Below are 25,378 nucleotides of genomic sequence, written 5' to 3'. Positions count from 1 at the left end.
TAGGGTGCCACAGGAAAAGTTCTCAGTAGAGTTCTTCGCACGAATGGCGACGCGGCGTGGCCCTCGCGGCGGCCCGTAGGCGCCGGCTTTTATCTTCCGGGCCACCCTTCTCGGGGATCTCCGTTTAGCAGTCTTGCCGTAAGTGCTGTCTCTTCTCCAAGAACCGCTAGGTTTTTGGAAGGTCGGTAGCGGAAGAAATCGCCAGTGTCCTCACGAACCTCCTCCTGGAAGCCCCGGGCGTCGCGGCCGGAAGTACGCAGGCTCTGCGCCTTGACCTCGCCGTGTCCAGTTCCGGGGTCGTTCCGCTCCTCTGTCCAGGCCGCGGCGTTGGGCTCCCTCTTCTGCTGGGCTGCTGCCTCCGGTACACCGGTCCGGCCGGCCCGAGCCTAGCGGAACCGACCGGATCCGGGTCCACTCGGCCCGGCCATGAGCGCGGTCGCATGATGCGTCGCCGCTCGCGCCGCTGCAGCCGACGGCCGCAAGGAGCCGCAGCACTGGGCGACCCCGCCCGGGCCTCGGGTAAGTGCAGTGCGTGCGACGGCCGGGGCCACAACCCCAGGTTGCTCCCGGCGGCCTCCGAGCCACAGTCCCCTCGCGGGGGTGGTGGTGGGGGGGTGGTGTGCGTGTGTGTGTGTGTGTGGTGTGTGTGTTCTGCCTTCTCTGCCGATCCCGCAGAATAGGACCCTATTTGCACCCTCGGGCTTTTGCCTGACCTTGGGCGCGACACCCGGCTCCGGAGCCAAGCGTTCTCGATGACTACAGTCAGGGTTGCTGTCATAAAGTGCTGTCACCCGTCTGTGAGCTGTGAAGTTTTTGTAGGCATGCTTCGTTGCACGTCTGACTTCTCCAATCCTATGCCCCCACCCCACCCCCTTTAACCGAACTCTTCTATTCTTTGTCGGTCTTCTTACGTCTCCTCCCCCTGCCCCTGCCCATGGGGTTAAGGGGGTTAGTTACCCGGGAAGGGCATCTTGGACAAGCAGGTCAGCTTTCAGGGTAGTAAGGTTCAGCTCTTCTGAGCTGTCATCATTTCTTAGAACTAAGTCCCTTCTGGCTATTAAATAGGCTCATTTTATTAGCTCGTGAACAGCCAGTTTATTGTGGCAATTAAATTGGAGTAACGAGAGTGGCGGCTGTCTACTCTACAGCGGCTTTCACAGTTGTGTGTGGTGCTGTTCAAACCCAAGCTACAGCCTCCTTTGCAGACCCCGTAGAGACTGCATTCGTGTTTATTTTGCTGGCTTGGATGGCAGGCCCTTTACATTTCTTCCCAAATCTTTCCCAGCTGCCCGTCAGGACAGTGATCTTTCTAATGTTGTTTACAACTTTCACTTACCTAAGTTAGGATACCTTGTTAAACTTGCACAGTTGGTTGAAGTGAAAGGTTCTTGGAGTATTTTATAAAATGGGCTAATGAGAGTGTTAACTAAATTTCACTTTTTGAATGCTGCACAAAATAGACAGGTTGGAGGTGTATACTTTGTGCGCAGGCTTCTGAATTGAGAGCCGAGGAAAGGAGGAGAGACAACATTGGGTGAAATTTGTTTACTTAGAACTCTTAAGCTGGACATAGTGGGTGCACACCTTTAGTCCCAGCACTTGGGAGGCAGACGCAGGTGGATCTCTGTGAGTTTGGGGCCAGCCTGGTCTACATAGTGAGTTCTAGGACAGCCAGGGCTACACAGAGAAACCCTGTCTTGAAAAACAAAAACAAAAACAAAATCAAATTAGAACTTTGTAGCCCTGCTAATCGACTTGCCTTAAAACCAAGCCCTTTCCCAAGAATGGAAAAGTAGGCACATATAGCCTCAGCATCCAAGAGTTGTTGGTAGAGATGAGAAGATTGAAAGTTTGGGCCTACCTCAAGCAAAACAAAAAAAGTGGAATAGAATTACTGTTAATGGAAAGACCCTCAGCTCAAAAGTATATGTGAAACTTTAAGAATGGTTTTGACTAGTTAAAAGTATGGACAGGATTTGTTTGTTTGTTTGTTTTTTCGAGACAGAGTTTCTCAGTGTAGTTTTGACCAGGCTGGCCTCAAACTCACAGAGATCCTCCTGGCTCTGCTTCCTGAGGGCTGGGATTAAAGGGGTGCACCACCACCACCCGGCTAGGATTTGTATTCTTAATGAAGTTGTTACTTGCTCTCGTGAACTTTGGGTGATGTTGTATGATAACAATATTAACCCAAGGAAGTGAGACTAGGAGTCAGTCCCTGCTAACATAGTGTCTTGGTGCTTTGGAAGTGGTTTTGCTGGTCGCTCTGGCACTTCCTAGCTTCGGTCCCGGCTGAACAATGACATGTGACATTCCCTAAAGGCAGCTTTTGAGGGACATTTCTTAAAAGTAAAGTTTAGATTATAAAAGTAATGCTTTTAAAAGATTTATTTTTATTTGTGTGCATGCATCATGTGTGTACCTGCCCCGTGTGTACATGCAGATGCCTGCAGAGGCCAGAAGAGAGAATCAGTTGCCATGGAACTGGAGTTACAGGTGGTTGTGAGTGACTCAAGGTGGGTGCTCTCTGGAAGAGTAGCATGTGCTCTTAACCACTGAAGCCATCGCTCCAGCCTGTATATACTTTCTAAAGAATGTTTTCACGCACAAGCACAGAACAGAAGACCTAAAATCAAAACTGAGCTCCAGGGCAGGGTGAACATTGACACCTCACCATGGTACACTTCAGTTTTAACAGCTGAGGAGAATTTAAGTCCACTGTGAACATTGCTGAGATACAAAATTTAGGGGGAACAGCCCTGCTTTCCACACTGCAAGTTGAGGTGGGGTTCTCCAAGCCACCCACTTGGTCATAGTTCACAGGGAGGACTCAGCTCATTGAAGGAGATAACGGTTAGTTGGTTTATTACAGAAAAGGGCTGCAGATTAAAGTTAGCCAAGAGAAAAGAATGGAATCCAGGCAAGTCTCAGATACCAGCATCTGCCCTCCTCCTATGGGTCCCCAGCTCCCTGACATTGCTGTGTGATATTGTGTATGGAGTATTGCCAACCCAGGCCTCCTCTGATGAAGGGTGTGATAATTAGTGGAACAATAAGCAGCCTTACTAAGGTGGATAGTTACTGTGACACCCAGAGCCTCACAGCACATCATAACATTAGGGGTTTGTTCTTGTTTGTTTGTTTTAACTCTTCCTACTTGAAAATGTAATTCTTGCTTTGCCGTTGACTAATGACTCTCTCTTCTAAATCATGGAGGAGACAAAGGTCAGTAGGAGAACTTTGTAATTCTAGTTCTCTTCTATCTAATAAGTCTCTGAAGTAGGTGTAGTATGTCTGTAGTCCTGACTCCAGAGCCTGAGACAGAAGGATTGCTTGGGCCTAGGAGTTTGAGCTAGCCTGAACAACACAGCAGGTCTTTGTCTGGCTTTGTTCTCCATGCTCCATCTCCTGCTGCTCTGAGCCCTGCTTACTGCTGAATTCCATTGCTGTAAGCAAGTCATAGAATTCTGTTACTTCTTGAATGAAATCCAGACTGTGGACTATGTCTTATTGGCACAGCACCTGATCATTTTAAAAATACTATATTCACTCATGGCTTGAAGATAGTGGGTGCTTGAAAATTGGTGAATGAATACTTGTGTTAGGCAGAGAGAGTGAATGTGAATTTTCATTGGAGGGAGGAGCAGAAGCCCAGAAGAGCTCACCAAAACTTGTGGGAGAGATGGAAGGACTGAGCCTTGATGAGTCTGGAGGAGAGTTCAGTCAGTGAAGCAGCCCTGAGGAATTTGGACCAGATGGATTTGGGGAACGGAGCTGAGATTTTGAAGAATAACTCTTGTTACTGGGATCTTGATCTAGACTCCTTGTCATCTCTGGGGAACGAATTCAGATGAGACGTATCATAGTGTGGAACACTTGCAAGGGTGAGAGTGGACAGTGGCCCGAGGAACCATTATGGAGGGAAATGTAGTGACAGTGACCAGAGAGTTGGTCATGCTGCCCATACATTTAGGCAGACTTCACACTGTGCTACTGAAGTCTTTGGACAGAGCTTTCCTGAGAGGTGCCTTCCTGTGCAGGTGATTGACAGGCCACTGGATTAATCCCTAAGGGACAGGCAAGTTATATCTTCGTTCTTTACCAGGAAGCCTCTGCTAGGTAGAAGTCCTAGGATCTTTCTGGAAGTTCAGAAGCCATGTCTCTACCCAGGGCCAGAGATAACAACTCAGATCCCATCCTACCAGGTCCCAGTCCTACAGTTTCAGCTCCTGGTTTTCCAAGTTGCTGGTTGTGAAGGGTGGGTCTGTCCTCAGTGGCCTTTGAATCTACCAGTTTCTACCAGTCAACTAATGCAGAGAGTTGTTGGGACCTAGTGCCCAGAGGCTTCCATGGGATAGGGTGAGGGCATCATGGAGAGGTGATGACAAGGACATGTAAGTAGGTGTGTCCTCCGGCATACAGGAGAGCAGAGGCATTGGGCTTGCAGGTTGAGAGCCTCTGAGGAAATCTTGGCTGCTTGAGGAAGCCAGGCTCCATGCTCAGAGCACAGTGGAGAGGGGCCACCAGCTAGAGAAGTGTCAGTCTCTCTGGAGACAAACTTTCCAAGTGTCATTGAGAAGTTTTGAATTTTCAGAATTCTGCTGTTCCGTTGAGTGCTCTTTCTCAACCTGGGCTCTGGAGGGGAATGTGTGTCAACTGGAGAACTCACAGTAGAGGGGAGAGTGTGTGTCAGGAGAACCCACAGTAGAGGGAGTGTGTGTCAGGAGAACCCACAGTAGAGGGAGTGTGTGTCCCAGGAGAACCCACAGTAGAGGGAGTGTGTCCCAGGAGAACCCACAGTAGAGGGGTTGTGTGTCACTGGAGACCCACAATAGAGGGAGTGTGTGTCCCAGGAGAACCCACAGTAGAGGGAGTGTGTATCCCAGGAGAACCCACAGTAGAGCAGAGTGGCCCCAACCCTGTATTCACAGGGTGTATTTGAATGACCCATCTCCAAGACTTGGCTCCTCATCTAACAGCAGTTCGCTGTGCTGAGTGAGCTTTATCAACACCATCTACCTTGAGCACCCTCCCTGCTCCACTTTTTCTCCCAACCTCAAGCATCCTCCCCGTCCCCATCCCCCACAACCTGCAACATCCACCCTGCTTTTCTCTTTCACTCACTCAGTGTTCTGGAGTGTAGGGAAATCTCAAGAACGCCCTGGTGAGGTTGTGTCAGGAACAAGCAGCAAGCGAGCAGCCAGCAAGAGGGGAGGTGTGCAGCTCTGGGTGGCTGTGACAGCAGGCTGCAGAGGGTCTGCATAGCAGGCCTGGAACTGATGTGACCCATCCTCGAAGGATTCACTGAATGCAAGCGAGGCAGGCTGGTCAGGTAAATAGAGGCATGGAGCCTACAATTGAGTGCCCAGTGCCAGAATCTCGGTGGGCAGGGGAGGTGGAGATGTGGGCAGGTTGGGGATGCTTCTGAGGGTCAAGACCCCAGCCAACACTTGCTCATGGCTTAGATGTGGGGGCTGGAGGAAGAGGCTAGTTAAGGTGAGTTCTTAGTAGTTGACCTTGGTGGCTAGATGCTGTAGTGTTGTTTATTGAAATGGGGAGGGGGGAAAATTTAACAGACGAGGTTCTGCTTCCAACCCTCCTGCAGTGGAATTTGCTAGTAGCCAGTTGACTAGACAGTTATGTCACCAGTATGGGTATTTTCTAGATTCAGTTATCCTTTCCAACTCCCTGGGCCTGTGATCCCCAAGGCGTCACTTCAGAGAGCACGGGAGTAAAGAAGTCAAGACCCTAGCCAGGCAGTGGTGGCGCACGCCTTTAATCCTAGCACTCGGGAGGCAAAGGTAGGTGGATCTCTGTGAGTTTGAGGCCAGCCTGGTCTACAAAGCAAGTTCCAGGACAGCCAAGGCTGTTACATAGAGAAACCTTGCCCCCCCGCCCATATATATCTCTATCTATCTATCTATATCTATATGAGACCTGTGGGCAAGTGTGGCTGCTGAGGGGAAAGCTCAGTGGTGCCTTCCACCCCTTAGGTGGCTCCTCCTCCTGTCCTCTGTTTCCATGTCTGTGTTCTCCATTTACAACCTCTGTGACCTGCAGTGTTCCAAGTGCTGCTTTATTGTGACTAAGTATTTTTAACAGATACTTTTAGAAAGGTTAAATAAGGCTACTTACTGCTTGCAGTATACAGCCCTTGCCAGTGTGTTGACACTTGGCTTTTGTTGGGTGTGTCTGTATGTTCTTCAAGGTTAATAGTTTTTAGACTTAGTAACTAGAGGAGAAAATAATGGATTCATGTGCACAGGTGATCAGCCTGGCATGGGAAGCCAGTTCTACACTCAGGGCTGTGCACTGGAGTGAACAGTGCTTTGGAAACACTTTTCACGGGCACCGTGCTAGGTCACATAGGCTGTTCATTTGCCATATCGAGTGAGGCTTGGCCCTTTGAAATCGTCCCCACCCTAACTTAGGTGCCCTTCTCACCTGTCTGGTGACATGCCCAGGACGCTTGTCAAAGGCATAGGTGTACTTGACCACCTGGAGGAGTCATTGGTCCTGATGGGTGCCCCTCTGAGTGCTTAGGGTTCCTACTGCACCCAGTCTTCAGGAGTGCTGCATCTCCCCTCCCTCCCAGTCTGCTGCTGGGCTCCTCAGGACTTGTGCCCTCACGTTCTCCACCGCCTGCGTTTCAAGCATCTGCCTCTGCATCCTGGACTCTGATTTGCAATTGCAGACCAAGTCCTGCCTTCAAAACCCACTTTGTGTTACCATCTCTTTTGCTGGCCTGCCATCTCGTTCAGCTATTGTGAGCCCCGGCAGGGTCTTGGAATAGAGAGGCCAGCCTTCGACAGCGCTTTTGGAGCACTTAAGGTTCTCGGCGCTATGGATACATGACCGCATTTCTGCTCTTTCTCTTCCAGTCTCCACCGCTGTCCCTGAGTCTCGCTGCACTCCTTCCACCCACCCACCCCTTCCTCCAGGGTCCAAAGGTGGTTGTTGTGTTGGGGTTTGTTTATTTGAGAAAGGGTCTCACTTTGCAGCCAGCTGTATGAGACCTGAAACTTGTAATGTAGTGATCCTTTGTCTCTGTTCCTGGGTGTTGGGATTAAAGCATGAACTACCTCCTCCAACTGTACGTTTTAGCAAGTTCCCACCATCAGATGGCTATGTGGCCATCATCCCAGTGTGACAAGACAGTCACACTACCCTCCCTCCAGGCCCCGAAGCCACTGATCTGTTTGGTTATCTAGGCTTCTGCTTTGTTGAATGTATGACAGCTGTCCAGTGCACTTGGGAGTTCTAGATGTTAGTTCTCCCCAGGCCAAGGCTAGCCTCCCACCCTCTAACAGTTGGCTTTCTCCTCGTCATCCCTGTCATCTGTGGCTTCATTCCCTGGGCCTGCACACATGGGCCCTTTACCCCAGAATCAGATCTGCACTGCTTTGGTGGCCTTAAGACAAGTTCAAAGCAAGGGCAGAAGAAAGGGCCTCGGATACGAGCCTTTTCTCACTCAGTCCAGCGGCTTTGCAGCTCACTTGGCATCTGTTCTTGCATCCCCATAGTGTCCACTGTGGGCGAAATGTGACATGGTCATAGCAAGGCGCCATGGCTGCAGGGAGTGCTTCTGTAAGGTAGGGAGATGAAGAGTGTCCTCTGTGTGACTTCCAGTGTGGAAGTGGGGGACACTGCAGAGATTAAGAGTCAAGGCCTCTGATTCTCCCTCTAGCTTCAGGTGCCTCTCTCTTAAGTTAAGATTTTGCTGTTTTCGTTGGCCTGGCATGTGTGAGACCCTGGCTGGAGTCTTAATCTGGAAAAAGAGTTGTACCTTTCTTAGCAGTCAGTGGCCTGGGCTCCTAACACTTGACTGAAAATGCTAGGAGAGGTCCCTGGTGACCCATGAGCCTTGTCTGTAGTGGCTGACTGTCCCATTCCTCCTGGTTCCCCTCCCTGCCCTGCCCCCTCTCTGGAATGCCCATGTTCCCAGTGCCCCAGGGTCTATGGTGGGCCTACCTGTCTCCACCTAGCCGCATGCTGCTGTGCTGAGGCCTCTCATTCTAAGTCAGAGCAGAGGTCGGCAGCTGGTATCTTTTGGGGCTTGCCTTGCTGACACCTCAGATCCGGTGAGCCCCATTCTCATCACTCCCCACAAGCCTGCAGTTCCCTCGTTCCAGAGGCTCGTGAACTCTGCCGCCCTTCCTGTGACTGCCCATGGCCTCCCCAGGCCCTACTCTTCCCGCCCTCTGCCCACCATTGCGTGGGTGAGAGGACACAATAGCCTCCTGGGTGACAATCCTCCCCTGCCAACCTCGTCCTGTCTTGATGCCAAGTACTCTTTGTGTGCCACCTCATTAGGACACCTGTCCTCTTGCCCGAGTTCTGGTGCCTGAGCAAGGCACTCAGCGGACTGCTAGTGGGGCCCAGTCCGGTCCCCCATCTCAGCCCCCTCTCTTGGGTGGTGCCCTTCCTACCTGGGTTCTCTGTGTTTTCTCCGTATCTGCTTGTCCATCAGGTTGCCATGTGGCCAGTCATCTTTCCTGCTCCTCACTCTGGTTCCCAGCTAGAGGAACTCTTGCTGTCTCTCTCCCGATTCCTTTGCTCTTGGTTTGGAAGCTTTCAGCACATTGTTTGGGAGGCTCAGCCCTACCCCCACCCCCACCTCCACAAGTGTGAGAACCCTGTGGATGAAGCTCTGCTCTTGAGTCTTACATCTCTGTGTTGTTGATTTGTTTGTTTGTTTTTTTTAAGATTTATTTATTATGTATACAGTGTTCTGGCTGCATGCCAGGAGAGGGCGCCAGATCTCATTACGGATGGTTGTGAGGCACCATATGGTTGCTGGGAATTGAACTCATGACCTCTGGAAGAACAGCCGGTGCTCTTAACTGCTGAGCCATCTCTCCAGCCCCTCTGTATTGTTGTTTTTTGGTTTTTCGAGACAGGGTTTCTCTGTGTAGCTTTGTGCCTTTCCTGGAACTCACTTTGGAGACCAGGCTGGCCTCGAACTCACAGAGATCTCCTGCCTCTGCCTCCCAAGTGCTAGGATTAAAGGCGTGCGCCACCACTGCCAGTCTGTGTTGTTTTTTTAAGTGCCTGGCGCTTGGGTGCATCTCTGCCAGCTGCAGAAGTCTGCTCTCTGTGTCTGTATGTAGGGCATTGGTGGATTGTGACTACTGCAACATCAGCTCAGTGTGAGATCGGGGTCCCAGGCGGGCACTTGGGGCATAACAGTATTAGATGTCCTCCTATCCCTGGTTCTTGGAGGAACCAATCACTAACAGATACTAATTCTTGAGTTCCTTCTGCTTCTGTCCACATGACCACAGAGCCTGAAGTCACGGATGAGAGTAAATGGAAGGCAGCCTTGGCTCACAAATGCACTGACCAGGATGTGGCTTCTACTGAAGCTTTTTCCTCCAGCACTGCCCCAGTCCCTGGACTAGCCATTTTACCGGTGCCTCTTCTCTCACGGGATACACAGAGAAACACATATTTAAAGTGTATACTTTCTGTTTCTGTTCAAAACAACTTAGAGAATTTTTAAAGCATGGTCTCACGGTGTAGCCCAGGCTGGCCTCAAACTTGAGACAGTCCTGCTTTGGGCTCCTGAGTCCTGGGGTTACAGCTGTGCCCACAGTGGGTTACTTAGTGAATTTTGCTTTGATAAATCCATGTACCCATGTCCCTTGTTTCAGCTTGAAGGCAGCCTCAGCCTCTTGGGCTGGAACCTGTTGCAGTTTCTTCAGAAACCTGTTGGTTTGTCGTCCCCGGGAGAGTCACTCCGTACATGTTCCTTCACTTTGCAGGAGTTTGTGAGGCCCACCAATGTTGTTGCTCGGTCGGTCGTTTTTCTCTTCCCTCTGTGAATATGCCGCACTCGGCCAGGCTCCTGCAGACACCATCTGCAGCTGTCCCTAATTCTGTATCAGCACTTTCTCTTGGCCGCTCTGCCCCCCTTTTTAGCAGTGCCTGGTGCTATAATTGCCCCCTTTCCGTCACACTCTGCCCATCTGTGGCTCCTTCTCCATGGCTAGTGAGGACAGGCTACTGCTGGACAGAAGGGTGAGCCAGGTGTGGCCCTCCTCCTATCCCTGGATCTTTCTTTTCTTTTCTTTCTTTCTTTCTTTTTGAGATTTTTGAGACAGGGTCTCTCCTGAGTCTCACAGTGTAGACCCAGCTGGCTTCAGACTCATAAAGATTTGTCTGCCTCTGCCTACCAAGTACTAGGATCAAAAACATGTGCCACCATACCTTTTCTTGAAGGAGTCAGGCATCTGGATTTGGCTCTAACATGGGGAGGTAAAAGAGACTACAGGAAGTTATTGTTGGCTGCAGTAGTGTGTGCCCCAGTCTTAGCTGCTGGGTCCTGTGGCTTGATGGCTTGAGCCTGAGTTGGAGGCTACCCTGGACAGCTTATAATACCTTATCTCAAAAACATAAATAATAAAATCAATAATTTTGTTTCCATGGTTAATTTTCTGGTGATCAGAACTCAGAAGCCCAGTGATTTCATTATTGTGGACAGTCCCAAGTGAAGAGCCACAATGCTGCTGTAGACTGTGTGTGTGACATCCATGGTTCACAGACTTGTGCTGTGTGCTGCTCTGTCACTCAGCAAGTAACCTGTCATTGAGTTTATTGTCTTGCAGGCCACATCACACAGGACAACATGCGCCTTACAGTACTGAAAAAAAGGCACAAGTGCTCCCATGATGCTTAGAAGCAATTTGTAAGGTGAGTCTGCGGCTGGTGTGTGTGTGACAGGGTCTCACTCTAGCTAAGACTGACTTCAATCTTACCATCCTCTTGTCGCAGCCTCCTGAGTGCTGGGATTATGGGCACAAGCCACCAGTCCAGCTCATTGTGACTCTTGACTTAGAGCACAGTATCCCTCCCTAGCTGATGTAGCTATGGATTGTGGGACAGGTAAGGGTGTGTATGTGGTCAAGCCCAGAGGCAGCTGCAGTATGAGGCTATAGGCGGAGTTTTTCTGTCCCAACTGGCTGGTCCCAAAGAAACACACAGAGGCTTATATTAATTACAAATGCTCATCCAGTAGCTCAGACTTATTACTAACTAGCTCTTATAGTTAAATTAACCTGTAGTTCTTTTTATGCTTTGCCACAAGGCCCATGGCTTGTTACTTCATATTTTACTGTCCTGTTTGCTTAGCTGCTGGCTGTCAACTCCCACTCGGTTCCCTGAGAGGCTAGTCTCAGGGTGAGGCACATTCACTCAGAGCTCTTCCAGGATGGACCATCAGGAGTGTGGCACCAGCAGACATTAGTGTTTGTTGTGTGGTACATGGCTCCTGGTGGGTCGAGTGGCCCAGCATCACATTTCTTGCTCTCTCTATGTATGGAGTGGTCTCCTCGTGTTTTCTCTCCTTTCCCATTGCACCAATTCAATGGGCACAGTGACTTGGGATGGAGCAACTCACAGATAGCAGCAGTCCTGTTGTGTTCAGTGACTGCCTTCTTTCAGATTGTGTACAGGCATGGCAGCACATGCTTGTCATCACAGCACGTAGTGGGTAGAGGCTGGAGGGTCAGGAGTTCAAGGACAGCCTGAGCTACCTGAGACCTTGTCTTACAAGAAGAGAAGAGAAGAGAGGAGAGGAGAGGAGAGGAGAGGAGAGGAAAAGGAAAAGGAAAAGGAAAAGGAAAAGGGATGAATTGACACTTGAATCTTGGGCTGTTTTCCTTCTTTGGTGTCCATGGATTTGGAGGTGCACAACTCCAGCACACACATGTTACACTGCCAGCCTGATGTGCACATCTAAGAACATCCTGCCAGAGCCATTGTTAGGTGTCTGGGGGTGCCATTCTTCTGTGGATATCCCTGCCACCTGTACCCCAGGAAGAGCAGAGCACTCGGTGTTCTGGAAGCTCTCTTGGGACCTGAGCTGGGAAGCAGAGCAGAGCTGGTGCCACTCAGTAGTGGCTGTGCTCCTGTGGGACTTGCAGACCCTGCCCTCCAGGGAGAGCTCAGACTGAAACCATGGAATTCTGACCCCAGAACCTCTTGTCCCTCCATGTTAGCCAGGCTGTTCCTCGCAGAGCATGCCTAGCAGAGGAAACCAGAAAACAAAGGGGTCCTAGCCTGTAGAATCCTTCAGCTGGAGCCTTGATGTTCCTGGTCCTAGTTACAGTTTGTTTACAGAATTGGATATTCACTGGGTGTGGTGGCACACTGCCTTTAATCCCAGCACTTGGGAGGAAGAGGCAGGTAGATCTCTGAGGGACTGAGGCAAGTCTAATCCACATAGCTGGCCAGTTCCAGGCCAGCCAAGGCTATACAGTGAAATCACGTTTTAAAAAGAAAAAGGTAGGGGTTGGGGATTTAGCTCCGTGGTAGAGTGCTTGCCTAACAAGCACAAGGCCCTGGGTTCGGTCCTTAGCTCTGGCAAAAAAAAAAAAAGAAAAAAAGAAAGAAAGAAAGAAAGAAAGAAAGAAAGAAAGAAAGAAAGAGGTAGTGGGAATTACAGGAGAGTGTTGGATCTGTGAGGGCCTTTCCTGTCATAGCTCTCTTTAAGCAGACAGCTCTTGCTGTGTGCAAGTATCCTCTGTCTCAGCATGTTGATGTCAGTGTCAGGCAGGGAACAGGTGAGGTAGGTGGGCGGAACCTGGCTGGTGGATATACCGAGATCTCAGATGAGGCAGAGCCATTGGCCCTTCAGAACCAGGCTCAGCCAGTGGTGCCTGGGGTTCTGAGACCCCAGTCCCAGTGTCCAGGACTGAGGAGCTGTGCAGGGTGTTGGCAGGCAGGAGAAGCAAGGCCCTGTGTGGCTTACAGGAGCCTGGCCGGGAAAGCTGCGTGGGGGCATGAACAGGGCAGCCCTGGCCCGGGCACATGTCCCCATTCTTCTGTCTTCTACTGCACCCGACATCACCTGGAAGCTCTTTGGCTCAGATTCTTCTCTGGCTGTGGAGACAATGGTGTCTCTTCTTGCCCTGGTCTGTGCTGCATGTCAAAGTTCTGTACTCTGCAAGTGGGGACACCCATTGGCAAGTGTGTTCCACTTACAATTAAGAAAAAAAAATGTATGTCCGGACTTGAAAAGCCATGCTGCTGATTGGTGGAGCTGCAAGAACAGCCCCCCCCCCCCCCTTGCCCACCTCGATGCTGCTGTGGAGGGGCAAGTTCACCTTGGTGCCCATCACTGTTTCCCTCCATGGACCAAGGCTGGGACACAGCCGGACTCTCCCTCCCTTACTGTACTTGTCCCCAGTGTCTCCACCCTTAGCAAACATGATAAGAGAAGGCCAAGGCGAGCAGGCCAGGCGCCGCCGCCGCCACAGAGCAGTTCCTGCTTGCTCAAGAGTCCAGTTCGTCAGCTCCTGTGATCTGTGCTCTTGGCAGTTGGAGGCCACAGGAAGTATGGGGAAAGTCTGGAAAGAAAGAATGGATTCATAAACAGGAGACCTTATGAAGGTTAAAAATCACATGCTAGAAGCAGCATATGATTGAGGAATCTAGAGGCGAAAACAGGAGCTGTCCGCAAAAGCTGTTGCCCACCTTCTGCGTTAACCTGGGGCGGAGGAAGCTGAGGTGGTGGAGGGCAGCCAGGTACAAATTCAGCCTGGTGAGTCTCTAGGAAGGGGAGGACAGAACACTGTTTGCCATGCTTCTTTCTCTATGCCTTGGTGACATCTATGTTGAGGGGGTGAAAGCCCTGTCCAGAGCACAGACAGGTCAGGTCACTGAGGACAGCAATGTCCACCGGGGTCCTCTATGTGTGCTGGATGCTGTGATTCTGTACAGCTGGTGCCTTTCGTTATCTCTGTATGTGGTAGGTGACAGCTTTGCATGCACAGGCAAATCCACACTGACCCCTTGGGTCTCACACAGCAGGACAGAAGAAGGCAGAGACTGAGCCCTTGGCTAGTTTGGTACTTAGGGTCTTCTCTGCTCTGTGTATTTGAGCTGACTTGGCATGTGTGTTAAGTGTGTATGTGTATGCGTGTTTTGCCCAGGAGCCTCACCAGCTCTCACCCCCTCTGCAGGGTGTGTCAGGGAATCATGCAGCCGTCAGGACACAGGCTCCGGGACATCGAGCATCATCCTCTCCTGACCGACAATGACACTTACGATTCTGCGTCCTCTGAGGCCGACATGGCAGACAGGGTGTGGTTCATCCGTGATGGCTGTGGCATGGTCTGTGCTGTTATGACATGGCTTCTCGTCGTCTATGCAGACTTCGTGGTGACCTTCGTCATGTTGCTGCCTTCCAAAGACTTCTGGTACTCTGTGGTGAATGGAGTCATCTTCAACTGCCTGGCAGTACTGGCACTGTCGTCCCACCTAAGAACCATGCTCACCGACCCGGTGAGTACACGCATCTCTGGCTTAGAACATTGGCGTGTCTTGATGCTGTCAAGGAGTGTCACACAGCACTGCACAGATATGTGCAGACATGAAGAGTGTGGTGCATGAAGAGTGTGGTGAGCCCGTCTCTGGAACAGAGTCCTGTTGGCTTCCGAGTGAAGGCAGACCTGGACTTCAGCTCCTTGGTTCCTGATGCCATGAAGGCTCAGTTCAGAGCCTCCAGGCCAGGGGTCGCTGCTTCTCAGAAGCTTGACATACTCTTTTTGTGGCCACCCTAGAGCTGGGAGAGATGGCTGGCAAGGGCAATCTGAAGGCCACGTGAGAGCAGTCCCCACAGGCAGCCACTGCACTGCAGGGGTATGAGGCCATGTGTGTTCCTTCCAAGAATGTCCTGAGCTTCTTACAGCACTGACTGCGACCCTGGCTCAGGGACCTGGTCTGTGCATGTGGAGTGACTTGTGTCTGCCAGTTTGCTCCTCCCACCAGGGGACAAGGGAGGAGTGTTGGCTGTCAGGGCCTTGTAAACCAGTGGACTCCAACACGCCTAGCAGAGCGCCCGATGCAATACGGATCTTACAGTAGCAGAATTACAGTTATGAAATGAAACGAGATCATAGCATGGTTGGGGGTCACCACAGCATGAGGAACATTAGGGTCCCAGCATTAGGGAGGTTGAGAACCACTGTTGTAAGCTTATATTGCCATCTACGGGGGAGGCAAGGCTGCCTGGCCTCGCAGGCTGCCTCCCTGCCATGTTGGGATCCACAGCATAGCCTTTGCTTTCTCTCCTGTCTGATTCAGGGGCCACAGCTAGCCTATCCAGAGCTAGCCTATCCAGAGCTAGCCTATCCAGAGCTAGCCTGTCCACAGCTAGCCTATCCACAGCTAGCCTATCTACAGCTAGCCTATCCACAGCTAGCCTGTGAACAGAGCTGTTCATAGACCTCTCACCCTGTGGTGCTCAGTCTGCCAGTGGCCTGGTGTGCTTGTGGACCCTCTGGCCGCACGAACTCCCTTCCTCAATTCAGTACACTTGGGGCTTCAGAAGCCTTTGTTTTCCTGAAACAAGATCTCACTCTATAGCTCAGGCTGGGTTCAAACTCAGCCATCCTCCTGTACCTGCCTCCCCAGTGCTGGGATTATGGGAGTGTTTTACTGATTTTTTTCTTTTTTCTGTAGAGGAGGGGGCCAGAGTAGTTAAGAGTGTAGCCCTGTTTAGTCCTAGCTGGCCTGGAACTCACTCTATAGATTAGGCTGGCCTCAGATTAGTGGCAGTCCCCCTGCCTGTGCCTCTCAAGTGCTAGGATTATGAGTGTGAGCCCTGTTTTACTGTTCTGTCTTCCTTTCACCCACCCTGTCAATCTGTGCACAGGGGGCTGTCCCCAAAGGCAACGCCACCAAGGAGTACATGGAGAGCTTGCAGCTAAAGCCTGGCGAGGTGATCTACAAGTGCCCCAAGTGCTGCTGCATCAAGCCGGAGCGTGCCCACCACTGCAGGTACAGCCTCCACCCTCAGCGGAGCCTAGTTAGCACCTGTAGTCCTGGGGAGTTTGCACACAGTGCCGACTTCAGGTCCCTTCCCTGGGGCCGGGGACAAGTGGACAGCAGCCAGAGGAAGTGACAAGGTGTCCCCTTGTTTTCCTGACCTGGTTGCCATGGGCTGCTGGCACGTGGATTTCGTTGCTGGAGAAGCAGGCCTCTGTATGGTCGCTGCCCTTCCTGCCTGGCAGGAGCTGCAGACTAGATACAGGCTCCTGTAGCCATGGTGTCTGACACTGGCTAATGAGAAGGAGAAGCAACAGTCCGGCCCACGAACGTGCATCTGAACGGCAGCCTCTCCTGGGCTCTGTCCACTGGCCTTTGCTGCAGTTTGTCATTTGTCCTGCTGTGCCAGGACTTGGTTTTAAACAGGCTGCTGTTCCTTGGGGGTGCTGATATCAGGTGTGGAGGGTGAACCTGGGGTACTTCTCCATCCCGGGGAATCTGTTGGGCTTCCTTGTCCTGGACTGAGTCTCTGTGTGTCTTCCTCCTAATGGGTTGGGATTTGCCAGTGGGAGCAAATAAAGATGAGCAGGGCCATCCGCGGTCTGTCTGCAGAGAGGACAGACAGTACGGTTTTGTCCACCTGTTGCTGTGGAAAAGCGGGGAAGCTACAGCCAGCTAGGCCAGAAAGCAAACAGAGGTGCCATGGCATTGAGATGGAGTAGTGGCCTTGGGCTGGGGCTGGCATGGAGAGTACTGGCTGTGGACACAAATTCCTTATAGGGGTCACCTCACAGTTCCATAAGTGCAGGAGTCACTCCATTGTGCATTTAAAGTGAATGCACTGCTGTGGCAGGAAGTTACTCCTGCAGTCCATTGGAGATGACCTGGGAATGTTTTGGAAGCTGTTAGGTTGGCAGGTATACCAGGGGACATGAGAGAAACTACATCCAACAGAGTGGGATAGTTAAGAGACCAGGGAGCCAACTACTGCTGTACAGTGCTTACTGGATGCAGTCGGTGATGTAAGCTGTTTCAGAAACTCAACTAGCCGCAGAGTCAGGCATGTGGAGCAGTGTAGGAAAAGGCACAATACATGCTTGTAATCCTAGCACTTAGGAGGCCAAGGCAGGAGGATCATCATGAATTTGAGGCCAGCCAGTTTGAGACTTGTCACAGGTGTTGGCAGAGTGCTGTGCAGAAGATGTCCCCCAGCCTCTTCCACCTTGGATTTCATTTGGTGTCTGTCACTGGACTGAACTGTGCTCTCTTTTTTGCAGTATTTGTAAAAGGTGTATTCGGAAAATGGACCATCACTGCCCGTGGGTGAACAACTGTGTAGGAGAAAAGAACCAGAGATTCTTCGTGCTCTTCACGGTGAGTGGAAACTTTGTACGGAGATTGCATTGAACTGGATGTGCTGAAAATTGAACCCGGGGGAGTTGGGGAGGTATTTAGCCTCAGAGCTGATGGCTGTGTTGGCACATGCAAGACACAGTCCAGGAGTGACTGTCTGCTGCTTGTATTACATCCCCTGTGGATTTGTCTGTCCCCTCTCTGTCACCACTGTCAGACCCAGGGCCTTCCTTCACCTGTAGAGCTCGATTCCCTGCTTGTTTGCCATGTGACGGTTGAGCTTGACCCACTGTGGGCTTGGATCAGCCGCCAGCACGCTTCCGTGGGGGGGGGGGGGGGAAGGCGGGCTGAGAAAGAGGGAGAGCAGCCAGCCTCTGCTTGTAGGATGGCAAGTTGTTCAAAAGAGCTAACCCGACTCCCTCCTCCTAGATGTACATAGCTCTGTCTTCAGTCCATGCTCTGATTCTCTGTGGACTTCAGTTCATCTCCTGTGTCCGTGGGCAGTGGACAGGTAACTGAGGCTCTGTGTGCCATTCCTGAGAGTTCTGCAGTGTGGGGGAGGGGCCAAAGGGAGAGTCAGTTTCCTGGATTCGGGACACGGACACACCACAACACACACACACACACACACACACACACACACACACACACACACACGACCAGCCTTACTTGTAATAAGTTTGGTTTGTTGTAGTTGTTTGTTTGGGGTTTTGGGTTTTTTGTTTGTTTGTTTGTTTTTTTAAACAGGGTCTAACTTTGTATCCCAGGTTGACCTTGAACTCAGGGATGATTCTTTTACCTCAGCTTCCTAGGTGTTGGAATACCAGGTATAAGCCATTGTGCCAGTAAAAAGTTGACATTTCTTAAGACCAGAGTGTGGTAGTTTCGCCCCTGCTATCCTGCTGAGCCCTCATTGGATTCCTCACTCAAGGCATGACGAATTTCTGATAGGTCATTTTAGCTGCTTGCAGACTTTAGACACTAGAAGCGGGCAGGATTGCCACGGGTCCATCAGTCTGGTGTTCACTTTCTGGCTGGCTTAGTTGGTCACGATTCACAGCTGTCTTGGCGTGGCCTGATGGGATATCCAGATAGGTGTGATCCAGACAGCCTTGACTGGCAGCTTCAGAAAGGCAGAGGGGCTGAACTCTTGTGACAGTAGCCACACAGTATAGGTACAGGAGTGTCCTTTCAGGACAGTCTCATACCTCCGGGAAACCAGGCAACTTAGTGTGACCTTATCTCATAAAGAGAGCAGGGGGTAGAGCTCAGTGGTAAAATGCTTGCCTGGCTTTTGTCAAGCCCTGGCTACACCCCCCAGTGCAGCAAGAACTTCAGTGAAGGTGGACTTGTGAGGTTACTGCCTAGGAAGGGTGGGAAGGCTGTGTGCTGGGCAGGCTGGGTGCCAGCTTCTTGGAGAGCTCAAGTGCACTCTCCAAGGAAACACATTCCTTCCAGGAAACTTACTGCAGGTGCCAGGGGTATGTGGGTGTAGGGCTCCCTGTGGTGTAGGGTGCTTGTGGTGCACTGACCACACCTCCCTCTCATCCCCAGAGTGCAGCGACTTCTCACCTCCCATAACTGTAATCCTGTTGGTCTTCCTGTGCCTTGAGGGCCTCCTGTTCTTCACGTTCACTGCGGTCATGTTTGGCACCCAGATCCACTCAATATGCAATGATGAAACAGTGAGTCTTGTTCTATGTCTGCGGGGGAGGGGGGTGTCCTGATCTGGAGTCTTGGACATTAATGTGTCTGCAGAGGTGCGGAGGAGTGGGGTTCTGATCTGGAGTCTTGGACATTGCTCTGTGTCTGGGGGCACTGTCTGATCTGGAGTCTTGGACAGCCTCGGACCCCACAGGCCTGTGTTTGCTGCTCCCTCCATGGGCACAGTGTTGTTTCTGGGCCCTGGATTGATGGAAGTCAGTTAGGCCAAGCAGGCCCTGGGTCAGAACGCTCAGTGGGTCTCAGGAACTCAATTACCCTCCTGCCCTTGCAGGCCTGGAGTAGGTGCTGTGTAAATACATGACTGAGTAGGAATTCGAGCAAGGTGTTGGCTCCATGCAGAGGGTCACTGCCTTTCTAGAGCCCAGCAGGCTGACTTGGAGGCTGGTCCGTGCAGATGGCTGCAGCCTGGCTGTGAGAGAGACAGGGAGGAGCACTCACAGGCCCAGGTCCACACAGGCCTTGGTGGCCTGGCAGCAGACCCGTGTTTAGCCGTCTGTGGATCTCTCCTCACTGCTTCTATGCCTCCTTCTGCTTCTAGGAGATCGAGAGGCTGAAGAGCGAGAAGCCTACGTGGGAGCGAAGACTGCGGTGGGAAGGGATGAAGTCTGTCTTCGGGGGCCCCCCCTCCCTCCTCTGGATGAACCCCTTTGTTGGCTTCCGATTCAGACGACTGCAGATGAGGGCTAGGAAAGGGGGCCCCGAGTTCTCTGTATGAGCCTTCAGGGCAGGAGTGTCTGCAGACATCTTGATGCTCACTGGCCTGCAAACATAGCAGCAGCCTTGTGGGCAGATGGAGCTGTCCAGCTGACGGGGCCGTGAGCAGATTTGTGGACTCAGGGCCACAAAGGCTTGTCAGATTTTGTGTGTGCTGCCAGGAGAAGCGTACAGCCCCAAGAGGCCATCCTGTCACCATCCTGACACTTGGGATGTCCTGTGGGTCGAGAGCACCCCACAGGCAGAGCTGCCTCTCAGTCATGAGGAAAGCCCACACAGCAGCTGCTGGGAGTCCTGCCGGCCCGTCCCCAGCACACTCCCTTACCAGAAGGGTTTCCACGGAGACTTTATGGCTTGGAGGGCTCCAACCCCTAGCACTGAACAGTGAAGATGGCTTCCAGAACACTCTCTGCTGTCCGGAAATGGGCATCCTTTGACCCTTCCAGCAAGTCTGTATGTGCTCATCTGTGTGTGTCTGTGTGTGTGTGTGTTGGGCATGTGTCAGATCGGCAGTGTTGTTCAGGCACGTGTGTGGTAGACAAGCTGTCTTTCAAACTCCAGTGTTTCAGGGAAGTGGGACGCACTGCTGGCCCTTGCTGGCCTTCTATGAATGTATCATACAGTGTCCAGATCCAAAGAACAGGCATGCCTGCGCATGGGCCCGGCCTCCTACTTTTATTTCACTGAAAGGAGTATTTGAGGGCGTGGAGCTGAGGTTGTGTTGTTCCGGCCAAACTAACAGCATGCAACAGTCCCTCAACAAGGAAGGTGGTGCCCTGTGCTGAGGCCCAGCACTATGGGGAAGGGGGCCATGGGAGCTCGGCATGAGAGAAGCGAGCTGCCTAGGCCCCTTTGGGCAGGTGCTGCAGTGGGGGATAACCTGGTGCCTGAGCTGTCAGAGCAGTGACTGGTGACTTTATTTCTCCACCATGGCACTGCAGTCAGAGTGCGCCCTTGGTGTGGCTTCGAATATGTCAGTACACACAGCTCCCCTCAGGGGACTTGCCTTAAACTTCGAGGTTGTTCCTTTGCTGCTGAGTGAGAGCAGTCTGACAGAGGCTAGGGACTTGCTGTGAGTCCGCTCCCATGCAGACACCAGTGTTTCCCTGTTGGGACCAGCTGCCTTTCTGTCTTGTGATACCATGACTGTTGGCTATGTCAGTTGCTTTTGCCAGGCCCTCATCTGGGCTTCTGTGCCACTGAGGGGAACCCCAGGACCTGAGCCTAGCCCTAATGCAGTGAGCAAACTGTGGGGCGGCCTCAGATTGTCTCTGCATTCATTTGCACATGTGTCTGGGCATGCAGGCTCTGGTGGTGTCATCCTCCAGTGTGGAGTCTGTGGCGGTGAATCCAAGCTGAGTATACTTGACTTTTCAACTCCTCAGTGTGATTTTATATGAAATAAAGTGACCTGTCCACAGTTCTCACCTCTGCAGCCCTCTTTTTCCTGGTGGCCTGCCTGCCCACCTGCCTGTTCTCCAGAATCTAACTGCTGTGTGCCTGGTACGGGATGTGGGCATCTGGGCACAGCTCCCAGAGTTACCTCTGCAGCTGTTCCCCAGCTAAGACTTTACTCTGAGACTCCTTACCTTTCTCTTGAATGGCCTTGGGGAAAAAATTTTTTGTTTAGTTTAGTTTAAAATAAAAACTAAAGCTGAGCATAGAAGCTGGTATCTGTAACCTTAGCCCTTGGGCAGGAGGATTGATTGCTGTGCCTTTGAGGCCAATCTGCCTACAGAGTCTAACTGACCCAAACATGTGAACAAATGCTATTAAAATCCTTTCCGAGCCAGATGGTGGTTGTGCACGCCTTTAATCCCAGCACGTGGGAGGCAGAGGCAGGTGGATCTCTGAGTTCAAGGCCAGCCTGGTCTACAGAGCTAGTTCTAGGACAGCTAGGGCTACAAAAAGAAATCCTGTCTCAAAAAACAAAACCAACCAAAAAAACTTTCCATAGGCTAGGTGTGGTGGTGCATGCCTCTAATCCCTGAAGGGAAGACGTGGGGCCCTGTGGAAGAAGAATGGACAGTCTGGACTGTTCAAGAGGCAACGAGGGCAAGTCTCAACAGCTCAGGTGGCTTTCTGGAAAGTCCAGGAGGCTGTGGAGGGGCTTGTCCTGCTCGTGCAACCCCACAGATGAGAGGTGAGGGGTAACCCTTTGCTTCCTGTTGGCTTGGGGCTCGCAGCCTGGGCTCCTCTCCTGGGCAGTGCACTTTCTTCATTGTACAGCTTACATTACGAGGCTGGAGATTTTGTTGCTCGAGATGAGGGGTCTGTGGCTTTTGCAGGACCTAGCCCCCCTTAGAGAAGTCACCATGTCCTGTGCCCCACCCCTCCCTATCCCTGTTCATTCTGCTTGAAGTTCACACCTTCTACACTGACATGGAACAATGGCTAGACTGGGTTCACCCCATCTAACACCCCCACCTCCCATCGCGGCTGTCCATGGGTTCCATTCTCATGTGTCTGGTTTTAAGTGACTTTAATTTACCCCATAGAGTGAAGTTTAGCCCTGGATCTCAGACTCAGCCTTGCTAATCCTGCCCTGGGCTGGTCCCCAGGGATCTTGGCTGCCTGTTTGGTTCTGGGGAACACCTCGGTGTGTACCTTTCTCTCTGCTTCTTTCCTCTGCTTGTGAGTTAAGTGTGGGACCGCCTAGACTCCCCCCCCCCCCAACCTATTTTTCTTTTGTCATCTTCTGGAAAACTCCCTCAGCTCTGTCTTCTAAGTCTTCTCGTGTGTGTTTTGTTGCTTGTCTTTAGACAGGGTCTCACTGTGTAGCATTGGCTGGTCTGGAACTTGCTATTTAGATTAGGCTGGGCCCAAACTCACAGAGATCCACCTGCCTCTGCTTTTCAGTGCTGAAATTAAAGGTGTGCACCACCATGAGCACCAGATGCCCTTTGCCTCATGTTACCCAGCTGGTTTAGAATTCCTGCATGGCCCAGGCTCCTGCCTCCACCTCCCAGGTGCTGGGGTTACAGGTGTACGTCACTGTCCCCAGCACCTTCTCAGATGCCTTATTTGGGTTTGTGACAGTTTTCAGGCCCAGGAGCTTGTGGGGCTCTGTGCCATAGGACAGGGCATCAGGGGTCTGCCATAGATGGGGGGTGTCACCACCACAGACTCTGGCTTCATCCTTGTCTTTCCTTTCTCCAGTTCCGTGCTCTCTGGCTACCACTGCAGCCTCTTCCTCAAGTCCTAGAGTACGACACTGAGGCCAGTTGGACTGTGAGGTGAAGGGGACGCCCACATTTCCAGAGTAAACTGCCCCTCTCCCCTGTGTCAAGGAGCAGAACTCAGGTGCCAGACGTCCTCTCATGGAGCCCCCCAAACAGCTTGGCGTTCAGAAACTGGGGAGCTCACTGTCACTGAGAGGCAGCACAGACAGGGTGGCACCCCTCAGAGAGGGGAACAAGCTCACTGTTCTCCCAGTGTGCCCTGTTGGGTTGAGGGCATCGTTCTGTATTCTGCTGAAGGCATACCCCAGGTCATCAGGACAGCGATGCTCATCAAAACTGCCCTGGGGAGGTGGTTCAGTTGGCAGAGCGTTTGCTCTACATGCATGAGGACCTAAGTATGATCCCTGGCGCCTAGATTAAAAAAAGCTATGTGTGGTGGTGCCCTGCTGAAATCCCAGCACTGGGAGGTAAAGACAGGTGGATCCCTGAGTCCTGCTGGCCAGCGAGCCTCCCCTACTCGGGTGAGCCTCAGGACAGAAAGACCCTGCTTCAAAAACAAGCTGCCGCAAGAGATGGCTCGGTGGGTAAAGGCACCTGCCACCAAGTCTGATGTCTCAGGTTTGATCCCTGGACCCACATGATAGAACCAAATATAATAATTGTCCTTTGACCCCCCCCCACACACACATCCTATGACATGTGTACATGCCCCCCTCCCACATAAATGTATAATAATTGAAAACCCCAGATGTTGATTGCCTGGGGAACAATGCTGAGGTTGACCTGTGGCCTTCACATACACACATACACACACATAAACACACAAAACCTGTGTCCATTGCTGCGAGTTACCATGCATGGTTTCCTTGACTGTCATTACTGTACCGCTGTGTACATGGGAAACTGAGGCTCAGGGCACCTAGGCAGCAAGCAGTGGTGATGCTGTTAAACATGAGTAGCTTTAGGAAAATCACAGTGCACACGACGGCCAGCAGGATGCCCGCCACTCACTTGATCACCCAGGCCTACAAAGACCCAGAGCTGGTAGGAGCTCACACCATGACAAGGGTTGGCAGCATCCCTCCCTGTAGGAACAGGCTGGAAGAGAATAAAGTGGGTTTACAGTGCTAGATGATGGCCACCAGGGGGCGCCAGGAGACAGCAAATGTCTGCATACTGCTCAGATGCCCCACTCCCCCAAGGCTTGCTTTCTCTTTTAAAAGGAATGTGGGGGGTTGGGGATTTAGCTCAGTGGTAAAGCACTTGCCTAGCAAGCGCAAGGCCCTGGGTTCGGTCCTCAGCTTTGGAAAAACAAACAAAACAAAAAAGAATGCGTGCGTGCATGTGTGTGTGTGTGATCCTGTAGAGATGGAGTTACCTGACTGACATGGGAGCTGCCACCCGAACTTAGGTCCTCTACAAAAGTAGCAAGTGCTCTCAACTGCTGAGCTATCTCTCCAGCCCCATCAAACAAGGCCAGAAGAAAGTCTCCCTGGCTCAGTGGTTAAGAACACTGGCTGCTCTTTTAGAGGACCTGGGTTCAATTCCCAGTACCCATGTGGCGGTTCACCACTGTCTGTAACTACAGTTCCAGGGAATACAGTGTCTTCTGGCTTCCTCAGGCACCAAGCACACATATGGTACACATACATATAGGCAGGCTAAAAACTCATACACAAATTAAAAATAAATACATCTTTAAAGGGGGAGGGGGGGCTGGAGAGATGGCTCAGCATTTCCGAACATCTATGCTCTTGCAGAGGACCTAGGTTCAATCCCCATCTCTACATAATGGCTCACAATAATCCATAATTCCAGTGCCAGGGCATGGAATATAACGTCCTCTGCTGGCTTCTGCGGATATCAGGATCTCACCCATATATTCATACATGTAAAATAATACAAATCTTAGTGGGGGTGGGTTGAGGCAGGAAGGGCTTTGAGGCCAGGAGAGGGAGAAGGCCCCTAGGCTGTGCAAGAGTTCTGGGGCAGGGGCAGGTGAGTGGCAGTCTACCCACAAGTGTGGAATCTGGGCTAGTTGGGACCACAGAACCCTGGGAAAGAGCTGAAAAACTACCCAGAGTTGTTGGGGGATTCACTTTATTGGTCACCAGGCCCATGGGTGGGTAGCAGCAGCAGGGTAGTGACTGCCCTCAGGGCCTCCCCTGGAGGGACCCAGCCATCTGAGGCATGGGGACAAGTGCTCACTGGATGACCTTGGAGGCTGGTCCTAGCTGGCCCACAGGCAGCCCAGCCAGGTTTCCTGATCTGCAGAGTTCCTGGTGGGACCTTGGCACTCACCCCAGCAAGGCCGCAACAGGAACTGCACTGAGCCCAAGGGACAGAACATCCCCTGTTCCCAGTTTGTATTTCCTATGGCCAGGCAGTGCCACCCCACAGATATGCATGCATGGGTCGGCAGCACAGACACCACCAGGCGTGAGCAAGGCCACCCTGACCTCCGGAGCCAAGATCTGTTTCGGGAACAGCGTTTGGCCAGAAACAATGGTCCTGGGAGTTCCTGGGTGCAAGGCAGCAGGCCTTCTGAGCTCACTGCAGTCAGAAACCTGGTTGTCTAGCAGCTGCTCCCTGGCTGTGTGACTCGGGGTGAGCCCCTTGGCATCTCTGTGCCAAAA

At 51.9% G+C, this 25,378-nt stretch overlaps 1 protein-coding gene across 2 annotated transcripts; it reads left to right on the top strand.

Moving 5' to 3' along the window:
- The first annotated feature begins 105 nt into the window (after positions 1 to 105).
- On the top strand, positions 106 to 20,983 carry Zdhhc7 (zinc finger DHHC-type palmitoyltransferase 7). Of its 2 annotated transcripts, XM_036188596.1 has the most exons (9): positions 106 to 519; positions 10,605 to 10,689; positions 10,771 to 10,881; positions 13,962 to 14,283; positions 15,656 to 15,780; positions 17,046 to 17,142; positions 17,551 to 17,632; positions 18,676 to 18,806; positions 19,385 to 20,983. In XM_036188596.1, exons 4-9 carry the CDS (start codon positions 13,978 to 13,980, stop codon positions 19,559 to 19,561), a joined length of 918 nt encoding a protein of 305 aa, XP_036044489.1. In that variant the 5' UTR covers positions 106 to 519; positions 10,605 to 10,689; positions 10,771 to 10,881; positions 13,962 to 13,977; the 3' UTR covers positions 19,562 to 20,983. The 2 variants fall into 2 exon arrangements, with proteins under 2 accessions (XP_036044489.1, XP_036044488.1); XM_036188595.1 differs by lacking the exon at positions 10,771 to 10,881 and having other exon boundaries at positions 107 to 519.
- The last annotated feature ends 4,395 nt before the right edge of the window (positions 20,984 to 25,378 follow it).

Source organism: Onychomys torridus, chromosome 5 (genome assembly GCF_903995425.1).
Source record: "Onychomys torridus chromosome 5, mOncTor1.1, whole genome shotgun sequence".
Taxonomy (NCBI): Eukaryota; Metazoa; Chordata; class Mammalia; order Rodentia; family Cricetidae; genus Onychomys; species Onychomys torridus.
This window is presented reverse-complemented; position numbering and strand designations above follow the sequence as displayed.

What these genes read in the sequence shown, in the direction of transcription:
- Zdhhc7 (XM_036188596.1), top strand. Translation starts at nt 13,978, where the DNA reads ATGCAGCCGTCAGGACACAGGCTCCGGGACATCGAGCATCATCCTCTC. An exon ending in TGTCCGTGGGCAGTGGACAG is followed by an intron (nt 17,633 to 18,675) that starts GTAACTGAGGCT and finishes TCTCATCCCCAG; the next exon opens with AGTGCAGCGACTTCTCACCT. An exon ending in CAATATGCAATGATGAAACA is followed by an intron (nt 18,807 to 19,384) that starts GTGAGTCTTGTT and finishes TTCTGCTTCTAG; the next exon opens with GAGATCGAGAGGCTGAAGAG.